At 41.5% G+C, this 15,281-nt stretch overlaps 6 protein-coding genes across 6 annotated transcripts; 5 read left to right on the top strand and 1 right to left on the bottom strand.

Annotated features, from left to right (window-relative positions):
* Positions 1-2,751: 2,751 nt before the first annotated feature.
* LOC311239935 (histone H1-like) lies at positions 2,752-3,366 on the top strand (the record flags this gene model as incomplete). Its single annotated transcript, XM_084328378.1, has 1 exon — positions 2,752-3,366. One exon carries the CDS (start codon positions 2,752-2,754, stop codon positions 3,364-3,366), a length of 615 nt encoding a protein of 204 aa, XP_084184504.1.
* Positions 3,367-4,541: 1,175 nt separating this feature from the next.
* Positions 4,542-4,934, bottom strand: LOC311239934 (histone H2A-like; the record flags this gene model as incomplete). Its single annotated transcript, XM_084328377.1, has 1 exon — positions 4,542-4,934. One exon carries the CDS (start codon positions 4,932-4,934, stop codon positions 4,542-4,544), a length of 393 nt encoding a protein of 130 aa, XP_084184503.1.
* A 294-nt stretch (positions 4,935-5,228) lies between these two features.
* LOC311239933 (histone H3.2) lies at positions 5,229-5,639 on the top strand (the record flags this gene model as incomplete). The annotated part of the gene is made up of 1 exon (XM_084328376.1): positions 5,229-5,639. One exon carries the CDS (start codon positions 5,229-5,231, stop codon positions 5,637-5,639), a length of 411 nt encoding a protein of 136 aa, XP_084184502.1.
* Positions 5,640-7,803: 2,164 nt separating this feature from the next.
* Positions 7,804-8,115, top strand: LOC311241124 (histone H4; the record flags this gene model as incomplete). Its single annotated transcript, XM_084329826.1, has 1 exon — positions 7,804-8,115. One exon carries the CDS (start codon positions 7,804-7,806, stop codon positions 8,113-8,115), a length of 312 nt encoding a protein of 103 aa, XP_084185952.1.
* A 1,438-nt stretch (positions 8,116-9,553) lies between these two features.
* On the top strand, positions 9,554-9,937 carry LOC311241229 (histone H2A; the record flags this gene model as incomplete). The annotated part of the gene is made up of 1 exon (XM_084329985.1): positions 9,554-9,937. One exon carries the CDS (start codon positions 9,554-9,556, stop codon positions 9,935-9,937), a length of 384 nt encoding a protein of 127 aa, XP_084186111.1.
* Positions 9,938-13,056: 3,119 nt separating this feature from the next.
* Positions 13,057-13,719, top strand: LOC311241037 (histone H1-like; the record flags this gene model as incomplete). The annotated part of the gene is made up of 1 exon (XM_084329712.1): positions 13,057-13,719. One exon carries the CDS (start codon positions 13,057-13,059, stop codon positions 13,717-13,719), a length of 663 nt encoding a protein of 220 aa, XP_084185838.1.
* Between the last annotated feature and the right edge of the window lie 1,562 nt (positions 13,720-15,281).

The following is a 15,281-nucleotide window of genomic DNA, read 5'->3' as shown; positions in this document are numbered from 1 at the left end:
AATATTTATATATACACACACACACAGCAGGTTTCCTCTTGTTTGGGTTATTACCGATCATAAACAGATGACACAGACCGGCATGGTCTCACCATGAGCTACATGTATCGGTACCTCACTGTGGTACAAGATAATAATACAAGTATGACTCTGACAACATATAGTATGTTTCAGGGTTAGAAATTAACATTTTTTTTCAAGGGCTTTTTTTGCCCCCCTTAATTGATTTTCGGGGGCTTTTTTTTGTATTTCGGGGGCACTGAATTTTTATGATAAACGGTAGGGGTGGGACGGTTCACAAAATGGACGGTTTGGTTCATATCACGATTTTGGGGTCACGGTTTTCAGTTCGATATACGTTAATCTTTATTAAAAAAAATTTAACACTCAAATCTAAACATGCTTCTCATTTATTAAAAATAAAAGGTTTACAGTGTTTACAGCCTTAAATAATGTTTGGCACACAAAGACCGAACCGACTGAAAAATATAGGCTACATTTGTCAAAGTATTAACTTAGTGCAAACAAACAATATGCTCAGCCAGCACTAGACTTTCCTTTCTTTAATTAATATAAACACACAAAAACAATGTCAACCATGTTTAAATTCCCTGATTGTCAGTTCTTAATGGAAAGATTCGTTTTCTGCTTGAAATTATTATGTTTCTGTCTACATTTATTTAGACTAACATTATTTAAATATTGAGTGCATCTGTGGTGGATTACGCAATTCGGTGAGTTGGAACTATCTATGGGTTGGCGCCGGGTCCCCACGGACATTTTAGTGTCACGCACCTTCAGCAATGTTATTATCAGCTCCGGTAACGTTAGGAGGTGATGGCATGCAGTGGGAAAGCGGCAATAGTCCCGGTTGGAGTTAATAAAACACAGTTGTATGTTAGCCTTCTTGGATGTTGAATAAACGCCTATCATTGTCTTTAAACACCCCGCCTCTCAGACTCCCATTTCCTCCTCTGCTACAGTAGCTACGGTGACATTTCATTGACTGTACAGTATTAGCTTGCGGGCTGCGTCGGGCTACCATAGTTAAAACGTGCGTTGTGTTTACGAACTGCTATGGCAAGATGTGTGTAGGCCTATGTAATGTTAATGGCTATGTTTTTAAAGTCGTAATGAAGATTGATTTATATTGTGCGTGCCATTTTTACACAAACTGACTAGCACCTGGCTGGCTACAGTGCTGCTGCTGCTGCCTGCAGCCAGTGCAGAACACCGGCTCCGCCAAATGATTTTTTTTATTTGCGCGTCATCTGAACCGTACGATACAGACGCTCCATTACCGGATAAATATATATATAATTAGTAAACTGTCGGGGGCATTAAGTGCCCCCTTTAACTGATTTTCGAGGGCATTTTGTCCATTTTCAAGGGCATTATGCCCCAAGCCCCCGTTAATTTCGAACCCTGGTATGTTTCATTCCTTGAGCTATTTCTTCTGAATGTATCAAAAATGTAGCTGGCAGCCTACTGCACCACATTCTAAGATACTTTACTTCACAATGAGTTGAGCCCTAACAATAGAGGCCTGTATATCTGACCTATAGGCTAAACACAAACTGTAATGTTTGTGTTGTTCTGTTTCTTCCAGTATGGCTGCCTGTAACCGTTGGTAACCACTTTCAAAAGAAAATGCCTAATTTGTGTGTAGTGGTAGTCGGTAAAACACTGCTGAAAAGCATGATATTACTGTTCTGTTGTGACTTCTTTATAACATTCAGTAATAAGACACAACACTATGTGTTGATATGATAATCTATACATAGCAACCATTCCATTGCCTTTACTACACAAACATTCCATGCAAGGCCTCTTTTGTGGAAATGCAGAACATGTTGACATGGTGCGTTTGTTTGGTGAAATGATGATTCATTATGAATCTACTATGTCTATTTAAACTATTGAAATATAATTAAAATAGACCAATGCAGTTATTATTTATTGTGCTAAGTGTTCAGTGTAGCAGAATTTAATCAGAAAACACAGCAGATCAGCAATGCCCAAAAAGCATGTATTGTCAACAAGCATGCAGCATCTAAAGTACATAGCAAACTAGTTTCCCCAAAAGGGAAATGTAGCTAAGTTTCTTGTGTGACAGTTATGAAATGTTTGCAACATTAATTAATTAAATGTTAGCTGTAATTAATATAGGCCACGTGAAACCTTCCTCTGATCTAAGGTGGTGATCATCCCTCATACGAAGTCGAGGTGACCCACGCTACAGGCCACCAGCAACAGTGTGTTTACCAACACCGGGAAAGCATCCATTTAAAACAAAACGCGTCACCCCAGATGACTAATCTTGCTCCCAGTCTCTAGTCAGGTAGCTCGGCTCGCTGGAAAACGAGATTATGTCGGATTATAATGCAATCTAAAGAATTGTGAGACATAAATAACAGAGAAAGGTATAGCTGCGCACCATGGTGAAGGCGCAAATTGGTGGTTTGAAGCGTCCACAAACACACCAGGGGTCTCCAAATGGTTTAATTCTGATGGCACATATGTCGGCTTGCTGACCCATTTGGCGTTAAATTCCTGCAATATTCATAGTTGTGTATTTGAGCTCTTTTTTGGCGAGGAGAAAACACACGCGGCAGAGCATTTTGGCAGCACAGAGGAGGACAGGGTGGGTTGAGTCTACATGGCTCTCATGTAGTGTTTAAGACCAGCCCTCTGACTGAGCTTCTATATCATAATTCTACTTGTGTTGAATCAGAGACAGAACGAGAGAAGATGGCAGAAGTCGCTCCAGCTCCAGCTCCCGCCGCTCCGGCTAAGGCTGCTAAGAAGAAGGCAGCTCCCAGACCCAAGAAAGCAGGTTCCAGCGTCAGTGACCTGGTCGTCGAGGCAGTGTCTGCTTCTAAAGAGAGGAGCGGTGTGTCTCTGGCTGCCGTAAAGAAGGCTCTGGCTGCCGGCGGCTATGACGTGGACAAGAACAAGGCCCGCGTTAAGACCGCTGTCAAGAGTCTGGTGACAAAGGGAACCCTGGTCCAGGTCAAGGGTACCGGAGCCTCCGGCTCTTTCAAGATCAACAAGGCTGAGGTTAAAGCCAAAAAGCCCGCAAAGAAAGCCGCTCCGAAAGCCAAGAAGCCAGCAGCCAAGAAACCTGTCGTGGTCAAAAAGCCCGCGAAGGCAGCAACGAAGAAGCCTGTTGCCGCCAAGAAGTCTCCCAAGAAAGTCAAGAAGGTAGCGGCCAAGAGTCCCAAGAAGGTAGCGGCCAAGAGTCCCAAGAAGGTAGCAGCCAAGAGCCCAAAGAAGGCGACAAAGCCCGCTGCGCCCAAGAAGGCCCCAGCTAAGAAGGCTGCCAAGCCCATAGCAGCTAAGAGAGCAGCTCCCAAGAAGAGATAAGCGTTTGAACAGAACGTTGTCTTTAATTCAACAAAAGGCTCTTTTAAGAGCCACCCACCTCTTCCATGAAAAGCAATTATTGTACTCTAGTGTGTGGAAGTGAAGGGGGCTTATCGAAGTATATAACTTAGTATTACTTTTGGGATGGTTGATTTCCACGAGTTACTTCCAGCACGGCAACAAAGCAAACGCAACTTTATAATATTATATAAATATGGAGAATATACCACAAAAAAACTAATATAAAATATAGGTTCTTAATTTGAGAATGTTGATTGTTATTAAAGTCCGTTTTGATTAGTGGGTCCTACTAACGCAGATACTTTACCGCAACGAGTTGAGCCCTTTATTGTGGAAATACATAAATTGCTATCATTATGGTGAATTTGTCCCTGCGTAAATGACCTATGACACTATTGGAATGACTACGGGTGATGGCCCATTATTAGACACACAGCACATTATTGTAATTTAATTTATTCAGACTGGTTTGGATCATATTTATGTTTCCCACTACCTCACATTATATCTACACAAGCAACCATTATAGTATACAGAACAAGTGGAACATTGTCTCACAAAAGGCTCTTTTATGGACCCCCACTATTTATATGAAACAGGCACGGCTACAAAACACGACTTGTAGTTCTACCCATTTATTTATAATGTGAGTGATCCAGACCAGCAACATTGGCAGGTAAATGGTCTCAACGAGTCGCACCGCTTCAGTTAGTTTACGAGTTGAGCCCCAACAATTATGGAAATACACAAATTGCTGTCATGTCAATTTATGTTCGTGCATGCTGTAATCTGTATATATAACCCTTACTATTTATGTTTCTCAGTTCAAATTAATCATCACTTGACCGCTATGACATGCAATTTATAATTTTACATTATATCGTTAAGGCTTCAAAACAGGGACAAAAACACTGCAGACAGACAACACATTAAACATTACTTCTAAACAGCACTGTACAAGTGTACCCATTAGTGAACACGGTAAAATGTTATGCATTACGTGTTTATCGTCTTACATTTATGTCCGAGGTAGCGAGATAATGTAAGTTACACAACCAAATTGTACTTTGACAAACGGAAATATTGCATTTTCAAGAAGAGGTGGGTGGCTCTGAAAAGAGCCTTTGTGGGGTTTGTCGAAGAGGCTAAATAATTTACTTCTTGGCAGGCTTGGCAGCCTTCTCGGTCTTCTTGGGCAGAAGGACAGCCTGGATGTTGGGCAGCACACCACCCTGAGCGATGGTCACTCCTCCCAGCAGTCTGTTGAGCTCCTCGTCGTTACGCACGGCCAGCTGCAGGTGACGGGGGATGATACGACTCTTCTTGTTGTCACGGGCAGCGTTTCCAGCCAACTCCAGGATCTCAGCGGTAAGATATTCCAGCACAGCCGCCAGATAAACCGGGGCACCGGCTCCAACACGATGAGCATAGTTGCCTTTACGCAGCAGTCTGTGGACACGACCCACGGGGAACTGAAGCCCGGCGCGAGATGAGCGAGTCTTGGACTTAACTCTGGCCTTACCTCCGGTCTTTCCTCTTCCAGACATGTTAATAATTCTCTTTAGCTAAACGAGTTAGACAATGAATGCAGCGAGTTGGAGAGTCGCGTTTTATCTTCGGGCTTGTGTTTTCTCACCCAATCAGGAAAGACGTTTTCTTGGCGGTTTTTCCAAAAGACGAGTCCTCCAATCCTCGTGTGAGATGTAGGCGGAATAACGAGCTCCCAGAGTGGAGACCAATCAGAAACGACTGCGCCTCCACGTTAGTAATATAAGGCCAGAGTTTCGGCAAAGCAGCGTATTATTCTTGTTCGATTGAAGAAGAAAAGTTAGTTTCTCATAATGGCAAGAACTAAACAGACCGCTCGTAAGTCCACCGGTGGCAAAGCCCCAAGGAAGCAGCTCGCCACCAAGGCTGCCCGTAAGAGCGCACCGGCTACCGGCGGCGTAAAGAAGCCCCATCGTTACAGGCCCGGTACCGTGGCGCTGAGAGAGATCCGTCGTTACCAGAAGTCCACCGAGTTGCTGATCCGCAAGTTGCCTTTCCAGCGCCTGGTCAGAGAAATCGCCCAGGACTTCAAGACCGACCTGCGCTTCCAGAGCTCTGCTGTCATGGCTCTTCAGGAGGCCAGTGAGGCTTACTTGGTCGGTCTGTTTGAGGACACCAACCTGTGCGCCATCCACGCCAAGAGGGTGACCATCATGCCCAAAGACATCCAGCTGGCCCGCCGCATCCGTGGAGAGCGCGCTTAAATCTGCTTTTGTTTTTCTACAGTCATAACCCAAAGGCTCTTTTAAGAGCCACCACCGTAATCATGAAAAGTACATTCCATTAACTTATTAATTCAACATGCCAGATATACTAAAACCATCACTTTAATTCTGATATTTAGACTAGCATATCTGAACAGACTGCATATAACATATTTGTTGATCCCCTTGGGGACATTCGTTATCATAGCAGGAGGGGAGGCACAGGCAGTATAATACATGCATCTCACAATTATATTACAGTGGAGAAGTAAGCATTTAATAAAAAGGCAGTGTAAACTGTATACAATATAATTAACTCTGGACATGCGCATATATGGGCAACAAGGTTGTCCTCTCGTAGTAGGTTCGTCCGGGAACATGGGGCCTCATTTTGAGAAGCATCTTAGAAATGTGGGAACATAGGCCCTAAATTTTGAGTGAAAAGAAAATCTGGGGCTGTGGGACCATAGGGCTGACCCCCATGATGCAACACATTACATTGACCTCGATAGGGAAATTCAAAGTTTTACAGTTGAATAAAGTAGTTTGAATATGGTCATCTGTGTCTTGTGTGTTAATTACAGCTCAATGAAATAAGGTAGCAGTCCATAAGGCGCCGTATTGCTATATTTTCATTTATATTTCATGGTGCTGTAATTAACAAGGATTTTCTCTCTGGAGTCAATACATTTCTATCTGTACGAGGTGCTTAATTTATGTCATATCAACTTTGCTATTTTGCCCATATTTTATTTTAGGAGCAACAATGTAACCGCACAGGTTCATACACTGAGACAATAGGACATTATTTATTGGTAGTTTAAAATTCAAGATGACAAACTGGTTTTCAACTCAATGTTGCAACAATCAACAATACACCCATAATATACATGTTCCAATCATACATATAACTGAGTGAGGGGCAATAGCCTTTTTCTGCCCCTTCTCTCATTGAGGGCAGGTAGTGAGAGGAATCAGCTCAGAGACCACAGATTTCCACCTGGTTTCATGCTGAACTAGTTTGAGGGGCTTCATTCATATAATGTCATTAACAGACTCAAACACATCACTCGGGAGAAAAGATCAATCATGCCGTCCTTGTACATTTCTTTCCAAGTATTTAACATCCATTCAGTTGCTATTTTACAGATATTTATTGTTTTTGGAGCATCAATGTAGTTCCAGTTGGTTGTGTAGAGGCTGTGGCAGGTTTCCGTGCTAGTATGATACTCTGAAGTGGAGCCAGGCAAGGGAAATACATTATTCAGAGCACAATTTTACAATGATTCCTCTTCATCACGACTTTAAACAACTTGATTGATTAGTCATTTAAAAATGTATTATAGAAAGGAAAAAGGGAGATTGGGAGAGTTGAATAAATAAATCATGAAGTTCTTGTTTCGTTCTTGTATGTCATAAATGTCTGGATGTAACAGTACTGTATATCTGTATGTCGTGTATGTCATAAATGTTATGATGAATTGAAAATGGGTGACCCTGATGTAAACAAGAAGAAAGTATTTCTCTGGTCTGCATCCGGTTAACAATTGTGTGTATTGAGCCGTACTGTATTGTACCCATTCTGCAATCTGTATCTAAATCTAAAGTATTCAATCAATCGTTTCCATATTTGTTAAAACAGATTGGTGTATTGCATCAGTGAGGGATTATCAACTGATTTGAATACAAATCTACTTCCCAGGACAACCATTCTTTCTTTGACTGTTCTCAGCCCAGCTGACTGGTGAACATTATTGTCTATTTATAGCCTATACTGTCTTTTATTTTAATATAGCTAGATTCTGTAATATTTTTAGTTGTTTTAAGGTGTGAATTTGCCACATTGCTCCAGGTGGGGGTAGAATAGTCAGAGTGGTTTTAAGTAGCTTTCATATTCTAATCACTGTTCCTCCTTCTGCATATCACTTTCAGGTGGTTTAGCCTCCTTATTGCCTTGTTCCAGACAGGTTATGTGGGCTAGACATGTTGTGTAGATGTTGGGGCCAAGAAGACAAACTTGCAGAGGAACCCTATTGGCCAAAGCTCAAACCCTCCCCCCACACTTTGTCTCGGCGCACGTTGGCCTCAACAACGTCCTCAGAGAGGCTTGAAATACGCATGGGTTTGGCCAACTGAAGCATTCGATCATCATCTATTCGTGAAAATGAGTGGCAGAGGTAAAGGAGGAAAGGGACTTGGTAAAGGAGGCGCTAAGCGTCACCGCAAAGTGCTTCGTGACAACATCCAGGGTATCACCAAACCCGCTATCCGCCGTCTGGCTCGTCGTGGCGGAGTGAAGCGTATCTCCGGTCTCATCTACGAGGAGACTCGTGGTGTTCTCAAGGTCTTCCTGGAGAATGTGATCCGTGATGCCGTCACCTACACCGAACACGCCAAGAGAAAGACCGTGACCGCCATGGATGTGGTCTATGCTCTGAAGAGACAGGGACGCACTCTGTATGGCTTCGGCGGCTAGACTTCCATTCAACCCCAACTATCCAAAACCCAAAGGCTCTTTTCAGAGCCACCCACCTTATCACTGAATGAGCACACTCTACATACGTTTATTTGTGAAAAGTATTAAACTGAGTTGTCTCGGGCATAGCACCGAATTTGTTTTAGCATTTAATTTAATCCAGTAACTGATGCAATGCCTACGGTTCCTGACGTTGCACTGATTGTGATTTTAATAGTGAAGACGAACGTGAAAGACGTTTCAGTGACTAGTACACTAGTCTCATCTCACGGCAGGGCTCCCTGAACATGTCTGAACAATTACAATTAAATTGATATGCCTCAAGATTATTCGTACAACACTTTGTAAGTAATATATTAGATTCAAATCTATTGAAATCATACAATGCAATTACAGTACAATGTAAAGAAGGCATCAAACTATAGTTCAAATATAACAGTTAAATGCAATAGTAATATGCTATACAGGTGAATAAACTCGCTATAAAATATATAAATGAGTACAACTGAGTAATAGTGCTAAGCAGATGTATGTACTGTACAGAGTTGTAGTATTAATATGTACAGTGATCAGCTATAAAGACACTAATATGTACAGATATAGTATTACAGGTATGCAAATCCCTAAAGGAACAAATAAAATAAACATTTTGTTTGGAAGTGTAGATTCGATACTTGTAGGCACTGGAAATCCTTTTTTATAAAACGCATAGTTGCGTTATTATACAATGTTTACGCTGTTTTAGTTTATTTGATTTATTTTAAAGGGACAAATACATGGTGATCTAATGCCTGTATCAGTGTAATACAATGAGTTGGTGTAGAAAGTACATGAATGCCCTTATTATAAATCCCTAAAGGAACAAATAAAATAAACATTTTTGTTTGGAAGCGTGGATTCGCTACTTGTAGGCACTGGAAATCTAAAGGGCGCTAACCTATTTCAGCACCATGGACAGTACCAGACCACACTGACGATACCATTTTGGAAATGGGGAAAGCATGCAGGCTCAACCAAAATGGAGTCCAGACAAGGAGCAAACATGATAGTTCGGATTGTATTTATTTTTAATCATAGGGTCATATGTATTACTTGTCAGCAGTGTAATCGATAACTATTATATCAGTTATGTTAGTTAGTTCTTGCCGTTATGAGAAACTACGTTTTAGTCTTCACTTCAACAAGAATAATACACTGGTGTGACGAAACTCTGGCCATACTAACGCGGAGGCGCAGTCGTTGCTGATTGGTCTCAGCTCTGGGAGTTCGTTACTCCGCCTACATCTCACACGATTATTGGAGGACTGGTCTTTTGGAAAAACCGCCAACAAAACATCTCCCCTGATTGGGTGAGAAAACACAAGCCTGACTATAAATGGTTACTCTCCAACTCACCGCATTCATTTCCTAACTCGTTTAACGTAAGACAATAATAAACATGTCTGGAAGAGGCAAGACTGGAGGAAAGGCAAGAGCTAAGGCCAAGACTCGCTCCTCTCGTGCCGGGCTTCAGTTCCCCGTGGGTCGTGTCCACAGACTGCTGCGTAAAGGCAACTATGCTCATCGTGTTGGAGCCGGTGCCCCGGTTTATCTGGCCGCTGTGCTGGAATATCTGACCGCTGAGATCTTGGAGTTGGCTGGAAACGCTGCCCGTGACAACAAGAAGAGTCGTATCATCCCCCGTCATCTGCAACTGGCCGTGCGTAACGACGAGGAGCTCAACAAACTCCTGGGAGGAGTGACCATCGCCCAGGGTGGTGTGCTGCCCAACATCCAGGCTGTCCTTCTGCCCAAGAAGACTGAGAAGGCTGCCAAGAAGTAAATTATTTAGCCTCTTCGACAAACTCCACAAAGGCTCTTTTCAGAGCCACCCACATATTACCGAGAAAGCAATACTTCTATCTATAACCATGCCTATTATTACTATTTAAATGTACTGTCTTCACACTTACAATTTCCACCCGGGAGCAACAAAACACCTTACTGGATTATCTTGGTTTAGTCGCTTTGAACAATGCACAATTCTATACCTACATCTAATATATCATACAATTCATAATACCATGTATATAATGTTATACCCTGTGTAATCACTTCATTAAATATAGCTATCATTTCATATCGCTATTGCACTACTCTTGTTGGATGCCAAACATTTGAGTTGTGCTGTATTATAATGGCTACATTTGAATCGAATCTAAAACAGCATTGCGTTAGTCAAAAACCCTCATTGATACTAAAATAGACCAGGAACCACCTTTGTTGTCCCAGGCAGGAACCCACATCTGAGAATATATGTATTGGATATGATTTAGTCCAGAATTCCATAACTGGTGTGGAGATACCAGAGGAGAGAGTGAACCCAGAATATTATCATAATACATTGACAATTGTGCTAACTTCTAGTGGCGAAGTGGTTCACTGTGCGTCTGCTGCTCCCCGGTGAGCTGGCGAAGCACGCTGTCTCTGAGGGAACCAAGGCTGTGACCAAGTACACTAGCTCCAAGTAAACTACGCTGTTCACTGAAGATTAACCCAAAGGCTCTTTTAAGAGCCATCCACTCTGTCGTGAGAGAGTTATTCCTATTATTCTCATGATCGCGCTGTTCATCAAAGTGGCTGAGTGCCGGGTATTTCCTTTTTAAAAATTCTCTATTTAAAAATGTCCTACATTTCCTTTGTACAGATATTATCATCGTAGGGCTGTGTCGGGAGACGGAATTGTATTTTTAGGTTGTTGACAAGTAGCTAGATTGGATAGAATTCTAGCTTGTACATCACAATTATACAGTAAATGAATATATCACCTGCTGTATTAGAACCTTGATCAATAATACATTATTGGTATTTATAATACACATGGATAATGTTTATTTTAGCATTTTCAAAGTGGAAATGCTATTCGAAAAATAATACATTCCAGGCTCATATAATTATAATGAAAAAGATGAACCACCCCATACCTACGTTGAATGTTATATACATTATTACAACAACAATATGCTTTTATAACATTGTTGACATCAAACGCCAGCAATCGGAAGTCTCAAATATGACTTCAGCAATACTGATCATCGCCGGTCCCCTCTCCCTCCATGTTTCGCAGGATATGCAGCCTCCACATCTGGCTGAAATGGTACTCTGCTCATCAGGCATCCCCTATGGTTTGGACTTCAACAAATGCACTGATACACCACACCATGCTCTTTCCACTCGTAATGTTAATGCTTCAAATCTAGTCACAATTTCTCTAGATGTGTGTGTCATACAACATAAAATCACTGATTTGGGCCTAACTTTTCTGAGCAGTATTTACCAATAAGGACACTTTTGATCAAACTGATCAGCAGCTCAATCGTTTCTTTTGTGTTTCACGAGGTGCTCTCTCTTTTTTTTTAACCATGGTACCAGTCATTATATAAATGATGTGCCATGGTACAGCCATAGTAAATGTAATGGAACCATTAATAACATGGTATAGTCCATTTTAAAACCATGATATCAATGGTACATGGCATCATTTTTTATCATAGGAATGCCAGGATACATTTTTGTAAGAGATGTTTTCTGATGATGCTGAGTTGAGCCGATGGTTTCCTCTTGTTTGGGCTACTAAACAGATGACACCAACATTTACACAGGACTGGGTCTCACCATGGGCCATGTGTATAAACCAATGCCCCACTATGGTACAGGTAGTAGACTAGAAACATAGTATGTTTCATTCCTTGAAACATTTCTTCAGAATGTATCAACATGTACTACACCAATAGACACTAACAATAGAGACCTTGCATGGACTGTTTGTGTTCTTCTTTCTTACAGTATGATTTTATTATGATCCCCATTAGCTGATGCAAAACATCAGCTACTCTTCTTGGGGTCCACACATAACATATACACATGTTACAGATAAGACATGTTCAGACAAGCAACCAAGTGGAATTAAAAATCAGAAAGTGACCATATACTTTCTATCAAACATATTACATGATACCACATTCCTAAACATAATGAAATCATACATAGTACAATATACATTACATAACACTATATATTAAATATGCACTCAATTCACAAGCAGTGAGAAACCATATACTCTTACAACCTATTTGATAGGCTACTAATATTCCTGTCACTAAAAATACAATAAAGTAAAAATAAAAGTAACTATGGCCTGTGTGTGTCTACATGTACATAATGTGCAGGCGTAGGGCTGTTAGGTGTTGTTTCAGTTGTGTCTTAAAGCCTGTATTGTAAACAAAAAGCTAAATGTAGTTATGTTTCTTGTATACGGTACATACTCATAAAGGTAGGACTAATTTCAGTTTTTTTAATCCATATATAGGCCACATTAAACCTTCCACTTACTCAAACGAAGTCGAGGTCACCCACACTACAGGCCACCACCAACAAAAGACTGTGTTTACCAACACCGAAAAGTCACCCATTTAAAACAAAACGCGTCACCCCAGATTACTCATCGTTCTTTCAGGTAGTCAGGTAGCTCGGCTCGCTAGAAAACGAGATTTTGTCGGATTCTAATTTACCCTAAAGAATTGTAAGAGATAAATACAAGAAAAAAGTAGCTGCACAACAGTGGTGACGGCACACATTATTGTTTTGGAGCGTCCACAAATTAACCACGCTTCTCCAAATAGTGTGAGTCTGACGGGACATGTGTCTACTAGCTGGGACATTTGGCGTTAGATTTCTGCAATATTCATAGTTGTGTATTTTAACTATTTTATGCGAAGAGAAAACACAAGCGACAGAGCATTTTGACAGCACAGAGGCGGACCTAGCAGATTGAGTCTACATGGCTCTCATGCAGTGTTTAAGACCAGCCCCCCGCCTCGGCCACACCATCAGTCTGTTGACGCTCCTACTCCTCCTAGTTACTACTTCAGCTTTTGTTTCGCAGCAGAGAACGAGAGAATAATGGCAGAAGTCGCCCCAGCTCCAGCTCCCGCCGCTCCGGTTAAGGCTGCCAAGAAGAAGGCAGCTCCCAGACCCACGAAAGCAGGTCCCAGCGTCAGTGACTTGGTCGTCGAGGCAGTGTCTGCTTCCAAAGAGAGGAGCGGCGTGTCTCTTGCTGCCGTAAAGAAGGCTCTGGCTGCCGGTGGCTACGACGTGGATAAGAACAAGGCTCGTGTGAAGACTGCCATCAAGAGTCTGGTAACGAAGGGGACCCTGGTCCAGGTCAAAGGTACCGGAGCCTCCGGCTCTTTCAAGATCAACAAGAAGGCTGAGGTTAAAGCCAAGAAGCCAGCGGCCAAGAAACCAGTCGCCGCTAAAAAGCCTAAGAAGCCTGTTGCAGCTAAGAAGGCTGTTGCAGCCAAGAAGTCTCCCAAGAAGGTAGCAGCCAAGAGTCCCAAGAAGGTAGTAGCCAAGAGTCCCAAGAAGGTAGTAGCCAAGAGTCCCAAGAAGGTAGTAGCCAAGAGTCCCAAGAAGGTAGTAGCCAAGAGTCCCAAGAAGGTAGTAGCCAAGAGTCCCAAGAAGGTAGTGGCCAAGAGCCCAAAGAAGGCGAAAAAGCCTGTTGCTCCCAAAAAGGCTCCAGCGAAGAAGGCTGCCAAGCCCAAAGCAGCTCCCAAGAAGAAGTAAACGTCCAAGCAGAACATTGTTCACATCAAAAGGCTCTTTTAAGAGCCAACCACCATTTCCCATGAAGGAACAATGCATTCTAATGTAATGGTATACATTGAGGGGAAGGGGTCTTCTAATTATACAAAACATGTATTTCATTTTTCGGAAGGGGTCTTCTAATTATACAAAACATGTATTTCATTTTTCTATCTGTAGTTATTTGAACCAGACGGGGAACATTGAGTCTCACTCCTTCCAAGCCAATTTGTATATAATCATAAGCTAATTAATGATTAATTAAAATATAGCTCAGACTGCATATCACATCCATACATGTGGAAATTCATAAATTGCTGCCATCATGGTGCATTTGTTACCTCGTAATGACTGCTATGGTACTGTTTCAATGAGCCGGAGGGCTGGATGATATGATTCACAATTATTGTCTAAAATTATATATATATAGTTATATATAAAGTTATATATAGTTACAATATATTGCTAAACTTTCAGTCTAGCCGACTGATCAAATCAAACCACGGCAGAACGATGCATTAGTTACAATGGATTACAAAACAACACATTTCCTCGATAACATACAGACTTTAAGTATTCATTCTTCCCATTTATGGAAACAGTACATAAGCACAATTGCATGTATTCAGACCGGTTTGGTTAATTTGTCTTGTCAATGTTGCGCATGTAATTAGTAATTAGTCTTCTTGGGCAACACGCCGGAGTTAGTTTAGTTCCTCTTCATTACACAAAGCCAGCTGCAGGTGACCGGGGGTGATACGTCTTCTTCCAGTGAACAAATCTAAAATACAGATGTATATTATTTAGGTCAATAGCATACCCCACCCACTTCATCTTATTTATATATTTGTCTCTGTATAACACTCAAGAAGGAGGTCTGAACTATACCTGTAGTGTGCTCAGTGCTTTCTGAAAGGACAGTTATGAAATATTAGTACACTACCCACAAATAAGCTTTGTTCTGGTCAAATTACAGCATAGCATACTGTAAGGACAACAACAACAAGGTCATGGCAGATACATGAGACTATCTCAGTGTAGCAACGCACAAGTATGCATTTATACCACATACAAACAATATATTTCACTAGCAAGGCACAAGCATCCATTTATATCACATATACAAACAATATATCTCAGTATAGCAATGCACTGAGCCACATGAAGTTGATAAAGACAGCTTCATGGGCCAAAACCAAATGTAGGGATCTGAGATTTTTAATCAGAGCAAACATGGAAGAATGACACAGATGATACAGATGGGAATATGTGGTAATTCAGTCATGTACTTGACTGACACGGTTCCCAGAGGAACCCTGGTCTACTTCAGAAAAGGGGCCTGCCTGCTACAGGAACAATTCAGAAGAATCAAATTAGAAGTTTTCTTTTCTTCGTTGTCACACACACACTTTTGGCCAGTGAAAAGACAATGTGAATGTGGATGCAATTTTCATAATTCCAAAATATTCTTATGATTCTTATTGTTTTACGATCAATGAAGTCCGGTTGTGCACTACAGTGCACATCTTGTAAAATATGAATAT

Source organism: Notolepis coatsorum (genome assembly GCF_963971535.1).
Source record: "Notolepis coatsorum genome assembly, chromosome: 14".
NCBI classification, from domain to species: domain Eukaryota; kingdom Metazoa; phylum Chordata; class Actinopteri; order Aulopiformes; family Paralepididae; genus Notolepis; species Notolepis coatsorum.
The sequence above is the reverse complement of the archived record's forward strand: the minus strand, read 5'-3'. Positions and strand labels throughout refer to the sequence as shown.